The sequence below is a fragment of the Zingiber officinale genome, chromosome 9B (genome assembly GCF_018446385.1).
Source record: "Zingiber officinale cultivar Zhangliang chromosome 9B, Zo_v1.1, whole genome shotgun sequence".
In the NCBI taxonomy this organism is placed as follows: domain Eukaryota; kingdom Viridiplantae; phylum Streptophyta; class Magnoliopsida; order Zingiberales; family Zingiberaceae; genus Zingiber; species Zingiber officinale.
The window spans coordinates 84,434,785-84,453,749 of NC_056003.1; the positions used below are offsets into that span (position 1 = coordinate 84,434,785).

The 18,965-nt window shown below is 35.9% G+C and overlaps 3 protein-coding genes across 10 annotated transcripts; 2 read left to right on the forward strand and 1 right to left on the reverse strand.

The window, feature by feature from the left end:
• The first annotated feature begins 1,227 nt into the window (after positions 1-1,227).
• On the forward strand, positions 1,228-8,394 carry LOC122024076 (WD repeat-containing protein 43-like). Of its 7 annotated transcripts, none has more exons than XM_042582610.1 (13): positions 1,228-1,551; positions 2,287-2,434; positions 2,530-2,673; positions 2,761-2,876; positions 3,744-3,898; positions 4,733-4,821; positions 4,945-5,473; positions 5,664-5,840; positions 6,431-6,612; positions 6,770-6,849; positions 7,681-7,804; positions 7,888-7,962; positions 8,034-8,394. In XM_042582610.1, exons 2-13 carry the CDS (start codon positions 2,339-2,341, stop codon positions 8,223-8,225), a joined length of 1,959 nt encoding a protein of 652 aa, XP_042438544.1. In that variant the 5' UTR covers positions 1,228-1,551; positions 2,287-2,338; the 3' UTR covers positions 8,226-8,394. The 7 variants fall into 7 exon arrangements, with proteins under 7 accessions (XP_042438544.1, XP_042438549.1, XP_042438548.1 ...); XM_042582615.1 differs by having other exon boundaries at positions 5,670-5,840; XM_042582614.1 differs by having other exon boundaries at positions 2,339-2,434.
• A 411-nt stretch (positions 8,395-8,805) lies between these two features.
• On the forward strand, positions 8,806-14,131 carry LOC122022577 (putative pentatricopeptide repeat-containing protein At5g08310, mitochondrial). The gene is made up of 3 exons (XM_042580608.1): positions 8,806-11,580; positions 11,676-11,950; positions 13,389-14,131. The coding sequence occupies exon 1, from the start codon at positions 8,847-8,849 to the stop codon at positions 11,424-11,426; it is 2,580 nt and encodes an 859-aa protein (XP_042436542.1). The 5' UTR covers positions 8,806-8,846; the 3' UTR covers positions 11,427-11,580; positions 11,676-11,950; positions 13,389-14,131.
• LOC122022578 lies at positions 13,497-18,387 on the reverse strand. Of its 2 annotated transcripts, none has more exons than XM_042580610.1 (7): positions 18,182-18,387; positions 17,258-17,365; positions 16,256-16,441; positions 16,070-16,156; positions 15,642-15,782; positions 15,013-15,136; positions 13,497-14,396 (listed from the first exon to the last, which is right to left on the reverse strand). In XM_042580610.1, the coding sequence occupies exons 1-7, from the start codon at positions 18,278-18,280 to the stop codon at positions 13,663-13,665; spliced, it is 1,479 nt and encodes a 492-aa protein (XP_042436544.1). In that variant the 5' UTR covers positions 18,281-18,387; the 3' UTR covers positions 13,497-13,662. The 2 variants fall into 2 exon arrangements, with proteins under 2 accessions (XP_042436544.1, XP_042436543.1); XM_042580609.1 differs by having other exon boundaries at positions 15,636-15,782; positions 18,182-18,386.
• Between the last annotated feature and the right edge of the window lie 578 nt (positions 18,388-18,965).

The window sequence follows — 18,965 nt, forward strand, 5'->3', positions numbered from 1 at the left end:
TCGTTTTCTGCGTGGGACAGGGAGAGTTTCGGGACAGAAGATTTGATCTCAGAAAATTAATATGATGATGTGGCGGTGTCGCATACTTTGCCTTGCACGTGTCCTCGTTGAAACCCAATTAAAAAGAGAAATAGGATAATAAATAAACAAAAATCACTTTAAATATAGATGTTTATTAAATAATTTATTAAAAAATAAATATTTTTTAATATATATGTTTAATTTATGAATATTTATAAATATTAATTATGATTTATTTCTAAATAATGTATTTTGAATTAGGATTATAAAAGCTTATAAATCTTAACTAAACAAAAACCTCCAAAATCTCTCGGCAAAATCAGGCTTTTATTACCGGAAGGATTAAATTTAAAATAAATTATTATTTTTTATATGAAAAATTTGTATTTATAAAATAATTAATGTATCATATTATATAATAAATCTTTCGTATAGTAATGATAATATTTTAATAAAATGTAAATAAATAATTTAAAAAATAAAAATAGATTAGAAAAATATAAAATAATAGCATATAAGAAGGCATCATAAATACAATAAATTAAATTCATTGATACTATATTTTTTTTACGACATTTTTCATAAACTCATTTATTATGGATTTAATATGGTTAATTATAAAATATTTGAGCTTTTGAAAATTGTGTTAAATTTGAAGTCTGGTACAAAGAAAAGGATATATGGAGCTAATTAAAAAATTTATAATAGACTTTAATATTTGAACTAAATAATATATCCCTAGGTTAGTCCTTCTACTAAGTCAAAATAGTGTTCGGATATTTTAATTTTCTATATTTTAAATTCTAAATTTATACTAAATATATTATAATAACTACAAGATAATTTACACATATTATAATAGTTATTGGATAATTTCTATGTAATAAAAATTTTAAATTTATCTGGAGGACGTACATTTATTATTATTATTATTATTTTAAAAAAAAATGTCTTTTGCTTATTTATAAAATTTGATGGGCCTTTTGGTTTTTGTCCTTAAAAAATAACAAGTAAATGTTAAAATGTATTTTTAAATAAAAATATTAAAAGGTTATTTTAACACTATTAAAAACCTCCAGATCCTGACTTAAATGTTAGTATATATAAATGTTTTTAATTATTTTATTTATAATTTTTAAAATATCTTCTAAATAACAAATAAATGTTACAATGATTTTAAAAATTGACTAAATAAAAACACTAACCTAAAGAACCCGTTATCGATCCCCTCCCTCCTTCTCGCCATCACCAAGACGCTGGGACGCCGCAGTTTCGACACTTTTACAGCTCCGGCTGCCGACCGCCTACAGCCGACCGGCGACCGCTATCCCCTGCACCCTGGTGAGATATTCTAATCTATACGGTTCTATCCGGTTCGCAGTCCACACGGCACACGGATCTCTCGCCGCACTCTTCTCCTGCTGTCCTGTCTTCTCCTGAGCACACTCTTCTCTACAAGAAGGCCGGAGAGGACAAGGTGCCGTGACTGTTGTCTTCTCCTGTCCTACCTACTGGTACCATACTCTGTAGGTATATAATTTTTTTCAAAGCCTAAAAGAAGAAACATAAAATCTTTGTTTTTTTTTGTTTTTCTAATGGATGTTCATTTCACTTTGGAATCTGACAAGTTCAATATTGCTTTGGATATCGACTTAAGAGCCACTCTTTCATTTGGTCAAAGTTTTATCCAATGGAGATTTTTTTTTCTTTCTTTTGTCCCGTTTTATTGATTTATATGTGTTGTTAAAGACATGAAAGCTTGTCAATAAATGGAAGCTCATCGAAATAGCGATACAATTTGATATGCAAGTAGACCAATTAGCACACTGTGTCGACTAGTGATCCACTGACTTGGAGCTTTTCCTGATCGATTTCTCATCCAATTTAATGCCAACTATATAATCCCTAGGCAAAGGGGCCCCTTTTCAATTTCAGCTATGTGTCCGCCTACAACACTTTTTAGAATATTGTACACATTCAAAACACCCAAGCATGTTTACATGAATGTTTTTTTTAAAATTTCAATATATTAATTTGGTTTTAATATTCTCTAATTTAAAATGGCATGTATGTGGCATGTGAAAGAACACATAGTCATAGCATACACAACTTTTTCAGTAGTGTTAGCTTGTAACTTATTTGTATATTGTAGCATGATATTGATATCTTTGTGTAATTTTTTTTTTATTAATTATGTTTTTCTCACAAAAAAAACTGATACATAGGGTTCTAACGAGGTTTAGAAACCACCTTTTGTTCTCTCAGTTGGGAGCTTCTTCTTTAATCTTTATCCCATCTTACTCCCTACCATTTCAAGATGGCTATCAACTTTCATGACGTCAGAGGTCTCCTAGCGGCCTTCAGCCCCTCTTCAGAGTTCTTCGCCATTTCTTCGGGTGACGGTCGTATTAAGGTCCTCATCTACTCTGTCATTACCTGTTTAGTTTCATGGTTTTGTTAACAGGTTATGTTTTTGTGCTTATATTCTTTGATTGTGTTCACTGTTAGATATGGGACACCATAAAAGGTCAGTTGCAGACGGAGTTTTCAGATTTATCGCCTTCTGATGCATCAAGCCTTTTGTCTCAGCCTAAAAGTGGGCACCTTTCGCTTGACTATACCTGCATGAAATGGGTTCCACTTGAAAGAAAGGTTTTATTTTAGATATTTCTGCTCATCATCCGTTAACCAGGACAAAACAACTTATGTTGAAAATTGCTTTTCTTATATGCCTTTTAGAAGAAAAGAAAATCAGGAAGCTCCCTCTTGGTGTTGGGAACTGGGAACGGCGATGTTCTAGCGCTGGATGTATCTGCTGGACAATTGAAGTGGAAAATTAGTGACTGTCATCCTGGGTGCGAATCTCTTTGAGGATTATACTTTGACTTGAAATGTGCCTATATTGTGGTAAACTAATTGTTTTTTTAGGGAAAGAAAAATAGTGAACAAAGTCGGTGGTGCTAGTACTGAACAATTCTTTCATTGATATATGATCAATAACTGTTAATGCTTTGACATTCATTATTTAGACTTTTGGTGACATTTATTATAGATCTTAGGTACAAGGACAAAGTACCATTTTTCAGCATGTCTTTTCTATATAGCTGTATTTTGTCCTGGGCTTATCATTGGATGCTTAATTGCTGACTTCTCTTTTAACCATGATCATGAGGCGCAAATATCTGTACATTTAAGCTTGGCATTTCAGAATAAGCTTGTACACATTCTTGCACTGTATCTAACTCTGCATATGAATATTATATTTTTAGATATTTCATCTTCATGTTTTCATGGTACTTTATTGAACAATTTGAAGGGTTCTATTCTTTGTCACTATCACTTAATTTGTTTTTAATTCTCATGCGTAAATCCTTAGATATGGGGAATAATTATATCACTGCTAATCTTTAAATGTTCACTATACATCATAGAATATAGCCATTATGAAATATGAGAACTGATGTTTAACTTGAGCGTTCCACCAAGATTCTTTTTTTTATCATTCTTTCACACTGAATAATTTTTAATTATCTCAGTTTTTGATGGGTTGAATAAGTTAAAAGTTGGAAGATTAGGAATGCTCCTTTAAGTTATTTCCCCTTGTTATGATTATAATCTATAAGCCTGTTCGTATTTGCATGTAATGGTTTAACTTTTGTTCTTTCAATTGCTTCTGTAATGTTTTTCTTTATTTTGTTATGATTCCAGCTAATCATTGGCAGGGGTGTGAATGCTGTTTGTTTTTCTGAGTTTCATCGATCTGTGTACACAACGGGTGTTGATGGTATGGTTTGTGAGATTGATGCAGCGAAGGGGAGCTTGATAGGAAAATTTAGGGCATTTACTAAATCAATTTCTTCTATGGCTGTTTCTGCTGGTAATGTTTAATTATGAGACAAATTTTTTCTCCTTGATATCTTTGTTTTAATAGTGAATTTAACTTTGTTTCAGTTCTGTATTTAACTTTTTTTCTTGAACTACAGATATTTATTTTTGTGTATCAGAACTACATATAGAAACAATATATTATGGTATTCTAACTAATGAGGATTCTTGCAATTTGGACCAATAAAAGATCAAATCTGTTATTTTTTTTAGTGGCAAGAAATTTTTATGCCAAAAGAAACTATTTTTTTTTATCAATTAGCTTATTTGTCTTCATAGATATGCTTTGATTGGTTTAGATGATTCACATATTAGCTTTTGTGTTTATTTTTTTTTTATCTTTCTGTTGACATATATCATGCCAATACTGCATTTTGCCTATTTTTTTAATTCTTTCCTAGTTCTAGCAGATAACTTTGTTTTAAAATGTTGACTTGTAGCAATATCATGGGCAAAATCCCACGTTTTATTTAGTGCTTGTGTTAGCTTCTACATTTAGTTAAGACTTGTGATAGTTGATGACAATCTTTCAAAAAGTGTATGCATACAGCATTTCAGCCTGTTGTTTGATAACCCTACCGTGCATATGCAATATGTGGTGGACGCATGTGGATGCATCATGCATGTATTCATTACTAAGATAGTTGTTGACACAATTCTTTTCAGGTATCGGCAGTCATTTGAATTTTCTTTCAGCAAATATTTTTTATAGTCCATATCTAATACATCTAAATGTTAATGGCTTTTTTAAAATGCACATGTTTTTTTTATAAACTTCAATCATCGGCGATTGATATTTATATGGATGAATTTATAATCTCATCAGATGGTAAAATATTGGCCACTGCATCTGGACAGCTGAAGACTTTTGGTTGTTCTGATAACAAGAAACTACAAAAGTTTTCTGGACACCCAGTATGTTATTTATATACTTGCAACACTCTCTTCCTTCTTTTACATCATGTCCTCTATCTTTTTTTCATTCATCAGTTCATTACCACTTGAATTTACTTAGCTAAACACTAAGAAGTTATTCAGGTGGCTGTTCGGTGCATGATTTTCAGTCAAGATGGGCAATATATCATGACATCTGGAGTTGGTGAGAGACATATTGCCATTTGGAAAGTAGGCGGAGACAAAAAGCAATCTGCTAGTTGTATTCTCTCAATGGAGCATCCAGCTGTTTTTCTGGACGGTAAAGATGTACAAAAGGATGAAAAGTTTGGAGAGGGGTTTTCTGTTCTGGCCATTTCTGAAGTTGGCATGGGTTATTTTTGGTATGGAAGTAACCTTGAAGAATTGCGCCATAGTCAGCCCACAAAGATCTCAGTTTTTATGGAGCCAAAGATAAATGATTTGGGCATATATGGAGCAAAACTTCTAGATTCAGCTAAAGCTGCTTCAGGACATGTTTTCCTTGCTTATGGTTCACTAGTTAAGCCTTCATTTCAGAAACTGTTGGTACATTATGGAACAGACATTAAATTAGATGACTCCAAAGGTGGTATTCTTTTGCCAATTGACAGCTTTCCTCATCCTCAGAAGCCACAAATGAGGAGCATGAAAGGTACGATTTACAAAACAAAAAAATATTTAGCTTCGAGTAAGTGGTTTGTGTTGTTAAATACTTGAAATTTGGACAAGGACTATTTTTTGCAGCCTATAGTTACATAGTGCAACCCTACTTTGATTTGATAATTACTACTATCTACTTCCTACTTTTATGTCTTCACAGGTGTCTTATTTTTGTGTTGTAGGAACAGTTACTGCACTAGATCGAACAAATGCAGAACATGCTGTTCTTCCAATTCCAAAGCTACATACGCATGATAAGAAGAGAAAGCATTCTATGGCAAAATCGACTGCAGATATTGAGGATGCTATAACTGATCCAATAATCAAGGAAGTGAAAAAACAATCAACTGATAGAAGAGGTACAGTTTATCCTTTTTTAATGTATAGATTATTCTTAGAACATTTGATTTTGATCCCATAAACTGTGAGATGAAATGGATGATTTTTGCTTAACTATGTTGTGTTTCCATACAAACTTAGAAATCTTCTGAAAATGCTCAGATAAAATAATTATAACAAATTTGTTATGCTTGAGATAGTGGCAGGTAGAGTCTAATAGAATCAGTTGTCTAGTTGTGCATCAATGCTTGTGAAATAGCTAGCTGAGGAACTGATCAAATGCGCTAAGAATAGGTTGTTCCATTATATGGCTATATCTAACAATAAAGAGACTTTCTGATAATGATGTTTGATTTTAAGTTCATGTTGTTGATCTATTAGAAATATATTTAAAATAAATTTCTACGCATTTCTATAGAAACATATTAATAATTTTGATACTGATATTAATTGCATGGATGAAGTTGTGATTCTGTTAGCATTTTCTGAACTTGGAATGAAATGTGCTCTTCATATATCTTGATCAAACTCAAAAGTTTGTTGACTTTGGAGTTTGACAACTTAATTTTTTCATTGCCATCTTCGAGTTTAAAAATGTTCACTGGTGCAGTTGTCCTGCAAAGAATGGAGAAAGATACAATATGCTTAGAAGATAAGCTGAGAGAACTGGGATTTATCAGTGACAATGATTGTTCCAAGGAAGCAAGTGATCCAAGTAGTCCTACTAGTACTTCTCTAGATCTCTACAGTGGCGACATGATATCAAGTGATGCAAAAATTTCTTCAAGGAAGGTCTGTTGTGTCTCTAATGGGTAGACAGTATATTTTTTTTTGTAATTCCTTTTCATTGTTACCGGTGGAAGTTTAGGTTCCAATTTAAGTTAAATAAATAAACATGTAAATTGAGATTCTCTAGATGTAACAACTGACTAGTTTGTGCTATGAGTAGATAAGGCTGCACGTCTCGTCCATGAACTCTGCTGATGCTTACAATTTCCTTGAAGACCTTATTTCTGCTTGGAGGAAAAGGTACTCAAGGTTTTTTTTTTGTTTGAACTAATGATGCTTGCAGTTGGGGCTTTGTTTTGAAAAATGTGATTCTACCATTTCTGTGAGATTATTGACCAAATTTCAGTTGCCCCATGGAAAATTGGTTAGATTTGTTCCGACTGTAGGGATCTTCAGTTATGTTTTTACTGTTTGCGCATGAATTTTAAGCAAAACAAATACTATAAGAATTTACTTTTCAGCACACTTGAAACTATGCTCTTACCTTGATGTGTATTCTTGTGTCACGGCATATGAAGAGGTTTTTTTTTAACAAGATCCCAGTCTCATTGATTTACTAGAACACTTTGCAGTTGTTGCCAAGTGATAAAAATAGCTTATGCTAGGGAACTATAATAGCAACTATTAGCAAATTTGGTTTTTGCCACTGTGTTAAAGTCAATCCAGGAACAATATTTCAATATTTTGTTTAGATTTTCACTTGTCTAGTCGTACAATGATGATACTGGATTTGACTTGAGATTCACGGTGTTATCTGATTTAACAATTGCATATTTAAAACAACTTAATCAATCAGAGTGGAACTGGGAAGAGGTGGAAGAAGATCAAGATAAAAGAAAACATTATAGTTACAATAATAACAACTAATCTTTATCCCACTCCGGACTGGGGTCGGCTAAACATTATAGTTAATATAATCAAAATGATTTAATAACTTAAAATAGTTATTAATGATATAATCTTATATAAAATTCAATAGATGGATAGCCTTTATATAGTAGATCTTAGATAGTTGAGATAAACATGGTTTGATAAAGATAATTGTGATGATGAAATCTTTTTCTTTGACAGAACACCTGGTTTAAAGAATGTTCTTCAATGGATATATTATATTCTGCTCATGCATGGTCAGTTTGTTGCAAGTAAAGATTCATCAGCTGGAATGCTAGATGGTCTGCAAAAGGCATCTAAAAATGTACATTCCTTGTTTGTGTTTATTTGAGAAAACAGTAACCATTTTGAGTCGTCTGATCATTGCATCGTCTTCTTTTACGGCAGATGATAAGGTTAAGATGTGCGTCCATCAATCATTTACTGAAGCTATCCGGTAGAATTCGACTAATCATGACTCAGGTATCGTTCACTTCCAATTTTCTGAACTATAAATTTGTTATGCACTTCAAAAATGGTTGGTTCCTTTTCAGATCGATAAAATCGGTAAGAAAGTATCAATGGATGAGCACCTCGGCGAAGGTGGCAAAATGCTGAGCGACGATGATGAAGATGTTGGTTTCGATGATGAAAACAACGAAGACGAAGAGATCGATGAGATGTTGTATGGAGAAGATGAGAGTAATAGCGATGACGATGATGACCATGAACTGGGTCAGACATGATCGCTCTCGAAGTTCCTTTTGTAGTTGATTAGATATATCAACACTCTTGAACTATGTATTTCAATGGTGTGCGCGATGTGTATCGAAGATTGAGATTCAATACCCAACTTCTACGGAAAATTTTGTTCTGTATACAATTTTGCAGTGCTAAAGTCTTTTTTATCTTTTACTTTTCTTGAATTTGAATGAAAATACTGAATAAAAAGTTATTGAGAAAATTATGATAAATGTGCACCTTGAAAGATTAAAAAAGATTTATTATCAATAATAAAATAATAGTTATTGAGAAAAAATTTTGAAAGACAAGAGTAAGATTAAAAAATAAAATGGAAAAAATATTTAAATATTAATAATGATATAGTAGGGAATAAAATTTAATAATCTACAATAAATTATCGTCTTTATTGAGATTGATGTAAAGTTAAAACTTTCTTAAACTTTAAGATGTCATGTCTCCCGATATTATTAGAAATATTAGGATTCTCTTGAGATTAATAGAACTTGAAGGTGTTTTTTTTTGAAAAGGACGATAAATCTTGCGCGTATTAATTAAAATCGCATCGAGTCCTACTTCGTCCAACATTTGCTTGGGCGAGTTCTGGTGAGTTCTCGGAGTTCAAAATGCGGCTCCATCTCCGCCGCGCGATGACCGTGCGATCGATGGCGGCGGTCGGCTTCTTCTTCTCCAAATCCAGATCTTGCAAACTGCATCCCCTGCTCAACTTTAACCCTACCGGCGGCCTCCATACTGCGCCTTCCCCTATCGACGCTCCCCTCTCCTCCGATTACCTCGTCCACCACCTACTCGACCTATTCTCCAAGCCGCCTGGCCTCCGCAACGAGGAGAAATTCCACTCCCTCGGCCGGCACCTCGTACCATCCGCCGCCGAGGTCGTCATCAAGGGCCTCGCGGGCTGGCGCTCGGCGCATGAGTTCTTCCGGTGGGCCTCGGCGCAGCATGGGTTCCGCCACACCTGCTACACCTACAACGCGATGGCCTCTGTCCTCTGCCGCGCCCGCAGGTTCGTCCAGCTTAAGGAGCTGGTCGCCCAGGTGCTCGATGAGCGGTGTCCCATGACGCCAGGTGCGTTAGGGTTCTTGATTCGCTGCCTTGGTAGCCAAGGTTTGGTTGATGAGGCCCTACTTGTATTTGATCGCGCCAGTATTCTTCATTGCGTTCCCAATTCTTACACCTACAATTGCTTGCTCGAGGTGTTGGTCAATTCACGCTCAGTGGACGAAGTGGAATCGAAATTTGAGGAGATGGTGGTCGCTCGGAGACTGGAGCCGGACAAGTACACATTTACTGCCATTTTGCAGTCATACTGCCGTGCTGGAAAGTTGGAAGAAGTGTGGGACATCTTCAATAAGATGAAGGCTAAAGGCTGGGTAGACAGGCACGTTCTCACGGTCCTTATTATCACTTTTTGCAAGTGGGGAATGGTCGATCAAGTCTCTGAAATGGTCGAACACATGGAACGCATGAAGATGGCACCGAATGAGAAAACCTTTAGTGTATTGATACATGGACTTTCAAAGCAAGGGAAACCAAATAAGGCACTCGAGATGTTTGATAAGATGAAACGTTCAGGTTATAATGGGGATCTTCCACTCTATAGCTCTTTGATTGAGGGGCTTCTCAAGGAGAGGAATCTTGGAATGGCTCGAAATGTGTATGTGGAGATGAAAGAGAATGGAATCTCCCCAGACGTTCATTTACTCAAATTGATGATCTCGGGTTTGCTTAGAGAAAAAGAGTTTTCCTCTGCATGCCAGTTATTGGAAGAAGGTGAAGATTTAAACTTGTGTAATATGGTCTTTCACTATAACACTGTTCTTGATGAGCTCATTAAACATGGTGAGATAAACAGAGCATGTAAGCTACTCTGTATGATGCTGATTTCTAAAGGACTGTCTGTCCCAGAGTTGGACACCGATGATGAAATCAACTGCTCGACTGAAACTGTCAGTGATCAATTGTTTAGAATAAACCAACCTGTTTGCCCAAATGCTGATTCCTACAGCATCGTGGTTTGTGGTTTATGCAAAGCCAAAAATCTAGATACGGCCTTGATTCTCTTAAACAATATGATAGGAATTGGGTGCAAAGGAACACTTTTAATGTATAATAATCTTATACATGAGCTATGTAATGTGGACAGATTGGAGGAGAGCTATGAACTTTTGAAAAGAATGGAGGAGAGTGGCTTTTTGGCCACAGAATTCACCTATAACTCAATATTGTATTGCATTTGTAAGAGGGGGGATTTGCCTCCTGCACTTGACTTACTAAGGGTGATGCGGCAGTATCACCATGTGCCATGGATAAAACATTCTACATTAATGGTGCAGCAACTTTGTGAAAAAGGAAAAGTATCAGAAGCTGCTGGATTTTTGGATGAGATGACTGCTCTAGGTTATATTCCTGATATGGTGTCTTATTCTGCAGTTATTGATGGATTGTGTAAATCTGGAGAGGTCGACAAAGCTTTGCAGCTCTTCCATGATATATCATCAAAGTGGTATCTTCCAGATGTGGTTGCACATAATATTCTAATCAGTGGTTTTTTCAAAGCAGGTAGATGGCACGAGGCATTAGAGATATATGAAGAGATGTTGAAGAAGGAACTTGTTCCTTCTCATGTGACATACAACCTTCTAATCGATGGTTGGTGCAAGGCCAAGGATATTGACAAGGCTCTTGCTTGCTTCAGAAAAATGATAGCTCAAGATAGGCCGCCCACTGTAGTTACTTACACAAGCTTAGTTGATGGGTTGTGCAGTGAAGGAAGATATGAAGATGCTCTTATGTTGTGGAATGAAATGCGAGAAAAGGGATGTGCTCCAAATCAGATCATATACACTGCTCTTATACATGGTCTTTGTAAGTGTGGTAGGCCAGATGTTGCTATTGTCTATTTTAATGAGATGAAGGAGGAGTTTGAGCTAGACCACTTTGTTTATTTGTTGCTGATAAATTCTTTAGTTGCCAAAGGCAATTCAGTTAAGGCTTTTCAGCTTTTAAAGGAAGTTCTTGAAAAGGATAACTTTCCTAGTAATAGTCCTAAGGCCTTGGGTCTAATGAAGAAAGCAGTAAGCAAGCTGCTCGAGGATGAATCTACTTCTTTGGATGTAAAGTTACTTTTTAAGGGCAAGACTATGCCGTCAAGGGTCGCTAACTATCTCCATTGCCTGGAGTGATATAATTCACAATTCTAATTGGCTTAGCAGACAGAATTTTGCATTTGCTGGTAGGTTTCGTTTGTTTGTTCTTGGTCATAGGTCAGCTGCACCATATCGGCAGGAATTTATTTAATCCAAATGTTCTACGGGTTTTCGGTATACTATACAGGAGGTACATAATTGTCAATGTTATGAGACATTACATCAGCCTGATACATTTCATGAAGTTTGATGATCACATCCCCTTCTTTATATAATGTTCAATAGGCTTATTTTTTGTCCCCGGGGCTATGGTGCGATGGTAAGAGGTGAGACGAACTCCCTATGCAACAAGGATTCAAATCTCACCCAGCGCACATTACACCTAAGGAGTTTGAAAAAGTTGTGACGTTGGACAGTCCGCCAAGACCCATCTTCGTTCCCCGATTTACTCAGGTGGTTGGTGGAAAAGTTTTATGGGATAAGCCAGTCACTTCTAGAATTAGTCAGATGATAACTTACAGGATTAGTCGGATCATAAGAGCTGGATATCTGGATCACAGGTAATGTTCCCTTACTGATGTAAACCTTTTTGATATTGATAATTTATTCTTTATGTATGTAGCAGCTTTTGCTGTTTCCATTTGAATTAAGTCATTGATTTGCAAGTATTTGCTCTACTTTCTTCCTTTATACTAAAAAATATTGCCATTGTTGTCCCGTGCAATCATTTATCTAGAAGTTCGACAGACATACAAATTTTACAGTCGGTAGTCCATTAAGTTCCTTGGTCTTTATTTCTTACTAAAGATATTGTTGAGCGATCCCTTTCAATTACAAATTTTACAGTTTAAAATACTCTCATACAAATTAGGTAGGATTTAGATTGAGATATATAACCTAAATAGATGATTCAATCCAAACGAAGCAGTAGCATGCCACATACAGGCCATTAAATGGGCAAGCAAAGACTTGATTCTAATCATTTAAGAAAGTAAATTTTCTTTCCTAGAAAGTTTTCATTCCTTCATACACATTTAGATAAGCACCCAGTCTTTGGAGATTCTGGCAAAAAGTTGTTCGATGGGGGAGCCCCTATTGCGTCTGAACCCCTGACCTCATGAATGTGATTGGATTTCCTGATTTTTACTTGCAATAGCACCATTAGCTCCATTGGAACGTGCCCGCTTGGGACGTTGTGATGGTTGAAGTATCGGGTATTGTCACATGAGATCTTAGGGTCGAAACTTAGGACGTCTAAGCATGCCTTTCCCCATGCCTTGACCATCTACACTAATGACTATTAGCCACTGGTGATTTACCTCCTCCGTATTGACCTAAGGATGGATTAACAGAGATGCTGGGGCCGCTAGGGGCTAGTGAATCATCTTTTGCCATATTAGCTCCATTGGAACTCTTGGCTTATGATAATGGCTACAAAGGATGTATTTCCCATCAGAGGGAAGCGAATTCGGTGAATTCCTCTGTATACCCTATTTTTGTGTGCTAGAACTACTAGTGCTTACTATACATTGACTGAAGCTGATGCACTGGCTGAGTCAGATCTAGAAAAGCCTCGCTCAAGATAGAACTCCACATGCTGTGCTTCTTGAGTCGGATCCTATCTAGCTATTTTTGATTTTTTTCCCCACTTTTTTGACTTTTATCGTTATATATCATATAAACCTGGATGCTCAACCCATGTTAGGGCTCTTTTTTTGTGCAACTTATTTTATGATTATTTATGTTTGCGTATTCACTATAATGCAATATTTTTTTGTAGGTCTACATGTGTACACTCGAATGTTCTAGTAGATAAGAATCATAACAAAACTAAGTGCCCACAATTTGATCTAATTATCATGATGCTAAATTACAAAATGGAAATAATTTCTAGTAATATTGTGAATACACATTATTTGAATCTTCCAAGAAACAACATTAAGTTGTTGGAAAAAATATAACTGACAGTAAGGCATCTAAAATGTATACCTTCAACAGGTGGCCTGAAAATTGATACTCCAATGTAATCACTGTTACTACGCCCAAAGGGCAGCCAACAGTCAATTTCTATACAAAGGTGAGCATTGCTCAAACAAGACGGCCGAATTCAAGAAATGGTTGAACTACAGTCGATAAATTACTGACTACAAAGGTTTTACTTGATGGTCAGCAAAGTTCATGAAATACAGGAGATTAGCACTGCAAGATAGTTTGCCAACACGGCATTAGACTACACCTATGGTAGCAGCTCCATCTCCATAAGGCACTAATTCTATCTAGAACTTGGATTCATACTGAACGAAGTCGGCTCAGTAGAGATATTATTAGTAGAGGTGAATTGCGTAAAATATTCCTGAACCTTGTCAGTATCCTCAAAAACTGGAATGTCACTTGTAAGCATCTTGAATGCAAACTCGAGACACGGGTCTGACCAAGGGCTGGAAAATGTTGATCCATAAGGCTTTTCATTACCACTTCTTCCGAAGTGAATCTGTTGCACAGTTGATGTGTCACCTATATGTGTGTTTCTTTCAAGCTCATTTGCTGCTTCAAGGTCTTCAAATTGCATCTTCTTTTGTTGGTAGAAGCTCGAATTGGATTGATAAGGTTGATCCAAAGCAGTAGCTGTTTTTTCCTGTAGCTGAGAGAAAGCATCTGCTTTAGCCCTATGAGAATTTCCAGCTTCACTAGAATTTGTAATTTGATTGTCCCTAAGTGCAGCCAATCGTTTAGATGCTCGGAGTGGTTTCTTGACAGGTTTAACGGATGCTCGGATTGGCTTCTTGATTGGCTTGACAACCTTTGAGATCGTGTCCCGCAGCTCGTTAGCTCTTCTACGCTTATTAGGGCGAGATTGCCTTCGTTTCTTTGGATCTGACCTTACTGAAACAGGCATGTTTTCATTCCATTGTCTGAGAGAAGGTGAATGCTCTACCTTTGAATTCTCTCCATCCGATTGTTTGGGATATGGTAAACTTGTGTTGTTAGTGGAGTCTACTGCTGCACCTGCAACAAGAAGATAAAAGAGAAGAAAATTCAATAGTTAACATATTTACAATATAAAGAGTTCAAGCTGCAGTAACAATTTAGAAAATCTTCAACCAATTGACATCTCTCTCCCAGCATGCGGAGCTCTCTCCGTCAAATCAAACTATGTTTGAAGCTTTACAGTGAGTCGATATGATGATAAATGTTGAGCCAAGTCGTCTCTAATTTTCTCTTGTAATTTTTTATTAAACTATTCACTTTAAGCAGCATGCTAGATAGTATCATGTAGCCAAAGGTATTCCCATAGAAACACCTTTGGAATCTACAAAAAAAAAAAAAAGATTTGAAAATTGTTTACCATCACAAAGTAGGAGAAAAGCAAGTGCTATTCTGGAGCTGGAGTGCGTGTTTTTTTATGAGTTCTACATTCCACCCAACCAATATATTTTGGTCGCGCTGACTGGTACCACATGGTGCTTTGAACCACAAGTATCACACAAATTTATCAAAAGATTCGCTATTAATTCTAAGGAAGAATTCCTCTCCTTTACAAATGCTAGGGCAACCAACTTTAATTCACAGGTTCAAACAAAAAAAACCCCAAGGCCAAGAGAGGAACCTTCTGTTAAAATACCTGATATATCGAGTGATTTGTTTATATTTGCATTTATCTTCACACCTGAGTCAGGACTTTTATCTGAAAAGAGACTTCTTTTCGTACCATTGCTTTGCCATTCTAATCTCTTGGATGTAGGAAACTGCAAAGAATAAAGATTGAGACCATGATACACAACAAAACACTCCAAATGGATCTACTAATACCTTACTCATCAGGTTAAAGATTGTAATCTTAAAAGAACATCAGGTTGATGGTTAACCATTTTTGTAGGCTGTTTAAAACTAGTTGAAAACTAAAAGGTGTAGCAATTAACAAGTGGAATATGTATAAGCTAGTCCTGAATCTGGGTGACTAATTACCAAGTTTAACCATGACAATAGCTTCATAGCAAATCTGCACATAGTTCATACGTGAATACTCAAATTGGAGAAGAAATGTGTGCCTACGGTAGCACACAATACAAATAGTTAGCTAGACATCAGCAGTTGATATGATTCACTACTAAGAGGGTTCCATAGCGATTTTTTTTTTTCTCTCCAAATTGCCATGTAGAAAGCAGTGTAGTTTAAAATGCCATTGTAGAAGTTACATGAACTTAAGGTGCAGATATATGTCAAAGAGATATGGAATGAACTTACATTTACCTCCCTCTCTACAGTATGTGGTTCCTTTGTATTTCTTTTTTGTGGTTTAAGGATACATTGTCTAATATCTCTAGTTAGTATATATCGATGAGCATCCTTCATGGACCGAAACTCATATCCACTGTCTGGATCAATGTGAACCTGTAAAGGTATAGCATAGAAACAAAGATATAAATGAGATGATGGTATTAAATAACAAGGTAGGAACAAAAACGAAATTACATCACCTCAGGAAGTCCTTTGCCTTCTAATTAGAAAATATGAGACAGGAAAAAGCAATTGAAGAAGAAAATATCACAGTACAAAAACTAGATCAATAATGGTACAGTGAAAAGAACTCTTCAGCATTTTCAAGTAAATATTGACTGTCAATCCAAGTAGGAAATATATTTGATTGAACACATTAGCCATTCACTTCAATTTAGTACCTTATATTCCAAATTACCAAGTTTAGACGCTCTGATCTCAGTAATCCATCCTTTAGGCAAGCTTTTTGAGTCACATTCAGTTAGAACCTACAACATGATGCAAGTTAGACTTTTGCTGTGTAACTATGAAAATTCAGCTTCAGTGCAAACATATTGACTATTATAGAAGTTTAAAAAGGCACAAACATTGTCGAAGGTGCCATCTTTGATGGTACTCTCCGGATTGGTTGGAGAGCTAGCTTTCTCATTGTAGCTTGAAGTGGTACTCCTTGTCTCTCTGGTTGCAGGAATTAAAATCTTTGAAGCACTAAGATGCTGCAATAACTTTTTTTTTGAATAAAATCTGGACCCAATGGATGGATTGTAATAGCTCTACAAGAGGAATGAGAAATGTGATTAAGTTACTGTAAAAAAGCATTTTCTAACCACAAAATAATTCAACCTATTTTATGTACAATATAAATTTATCCTACCTGCTATCCTAATATCACATTAAAGTACTGGAAGCACAACAGACATAGGTGAATCTTTCTTGTGCAAATTACTCCTAATATTAGCATACCATCTAAAGTTGTATAGATAAATGCACAATCTTAATGGAATAATTGAGCTTGAAAGTATCAGTTAACAATAAATCATATTGAATTAGTCAGAAAGCAAAAGGATGTTTACTTTTTAATAACTCAGCAGTATTTATGAACCTAAAGACCTGCTCCTGTACAAGGCAAATCGACAAAAGTATCTTACATCAGAAAATAAGACATTGCACTGTTCCCATAATGTGAGAAATAAAAACATATTTCATTCTCTGATTAACAGAATATAGTTTTTTTATGTCTTTGTTAATAACATGCATACTAGTATAAAAACAGAATGAGAATGAATGCTACACAAACTCTCTTCATTTCTATTCATTCGATAAACTTCCTCATAAAAATATTGGATCAGTACAAGTTTCCTTAGCTTTAGAGAATCATCAATCAACACAACCATTCATGTCCCAATCACCTTCCATTCTTCTAATCCTATTGTTTTCGACCATGTGAAAAGAACAAATAAAAATATTTCCATGTGTTAACTTGTAATGTGATACATGCAACAAGCAATAATTTCAAAAGTGATTAGCAATCAAAAACCTTTATCAAATTATTCAATAATATAACCATTTATGAAACCCAAATCAAATACCTTTTTCTGCTTTCCATTGCATTTTCCACCATTTTGAGTTTTGATCTCCAGAACCCATCCCAAAGGCAACAATTCAGGATCATCTTTTCCCTCATTCGCATTTTGATTCTGTATGGGTAAAGCATGCTAGAACATATCTTATAATTGAAATTATAAACCTCATCTAAAGCTTGGCATTTCTTTGTCTGAAAAAGAGAAAAAGTGGGAAATTGTTCAGCATCTAAAGTTCACAATCACACTTCATTTTGGAACCTTATGTGATAGTTGTAACAAGTGGGAAGTTGTATAACTGGATAAGTAAAAATATTAAGGGAAAAATGGATGCCTGAACAAAAAATACCTTAGATGTATAATAGGCTATGTGAGATCAGATTACTTATTAAGAGAACTCAAATATAATGGGATATACATTTTGATGCTTAGAGTTGGGCTCTTTCATTTTTTTTAGAGCTTGGTTGAACCAAGGCTAACCTGCTCAATTGAAGAGATAAATATCATAGATACCAACTCTACTGCAATTCCAAACACTAGAATCATTTTGGGAAAAAAATCTACTACATTGGTTGATTTCAACTACAATATCATAATACAAACACAAAAATAAGGCAGGGACAACTCGAAGAAATCTCCAAGAACATTGCAAATATCAAATCTCCATAAAACCCTAAATCTCTCTTCCGTATTCTTCCCTGAATGCTAGCAAAGTCTACTCTTTTTCGCGCCTTCGACAAAAAGCAGAGTCCTCCTACCAAATAAAGAAACAAATCCCGCATTCCGAATCTAAAATGCAAAAATTAACACTAGGGCAAGCAAAGAGATCCACAAGCTTTGTAATCCACGCAACAATCGTTCTCGGGAATCAATCAACTCCAAGAAGAATCGGAAAGAAAAGAGATCGAAATAGGTGAGGGAGAGAAGACGAACTTGATCTGCCAAATCCTTTTCTCCTTCTTCCTCCACCGTCTCTGCCTGCGACATCCCTCCCTCTCGCGGCGCGAGCTCCGGGGGATCTTCTGTCTCCATTCCCTAACTAAATACCTCTTTCAGGAAGCTCCTCGCCGCCGTCTTCTCCTCCCTCCCCCCGATCGCTTCTCCCCCCTCTCTCCCCTCCTGGCGGTGCGAGGTGGGACAGTGAGAGTGTGAGGGAAAAGCAGAAGCAGCCCAAGATAGTCATGGTCGCCAAGTTTCTTTTAGATTCGTTCCAGCGGTAGATCGAACGGGCGAAAAATCGTAGCTTTTCCTTCTTCGAGGAAGATGATCTGATCTCCCGATCTCCTCCTCCTCTTCAATGTGGCGCCGCACTATTTGGACGTCGGTTAGGCCATGAAATGACGGTTTTGCCCCTACTAAGACCACTTTGTTGGAAGCACGTGGCGGTTTATTATTATTCCTATTATTATATATAAAGAAAAGAAAAACTTTAAAATGACCGCAATCAGCAGCTATTTTCCTAAAATGCTTCCAAATATTTTATTTTATTTTGTTCCTCATTTGTTTTAAATAAATATATATCGATTTAAAAGAGAGATTAAATGCAAAACGTTTTCTTTACTTTGATTGTTTAACCACACACATCCACATTATTTAGTTTCTTTCCTTCTACAAACACCGAACACGATCCGTTATGACAAAGCACGTACGGCGAGCGAGCGAGCGATGGTCACGGCTTCTGGTGGCGTCCTCCCTTCCGGTCGCACAATGTCGCTCC

Coding starts and splice junctions, on each gene's coding strand:
- LOC122024076 (XM_042582610.1), top strand. CDS start 2,339: ATGGCTATCAACTTTCATGACGTCAGAGGTCTCCTAGCGGCCTTCAGC. Junction 2,435..2,529: donor CGGGTGACGGTCGTATTAAG/GTCCTCATCTAC, acceptor GTTCACTGTTAG/ATATGGGACACCATAAAAGG. Junction 3,899..4,732: donor TTCTATGGCTGTTTCTGCTG/GTAATGTTTAAT, acceptor TAATCTCATCAG/ATGGTAAAATATTGGCCACT.
- LOC122022578 (XM_042580609.1), bottom strand. CDS start 18,280: ATGGAGACAGAAGATCCCCCGGAGCTCGCGCCGCGAGAGGGAGGGATG. Junction 17,366..18,181: donor AAAAGGATTTGGCAGATCAA/GTTCGTCTTCTC, acceptor TTACCCATACAG/AATCAAAATGCGAATGAGGG. Junction 16,157..16,255: donor AAGATGGCACCTTCGACAAT/GTTTGTGCCTTT, acceptor ATCATGTTGTAG/GTTCTAACTGAATGTGACTC.
- LOC122022577 (XM_042580608.1), top strand. CDS start 8,847: ATGCGGCTCCATCTCCGCCGCGCGATGACCGTGCGATCGATGGCGGCG.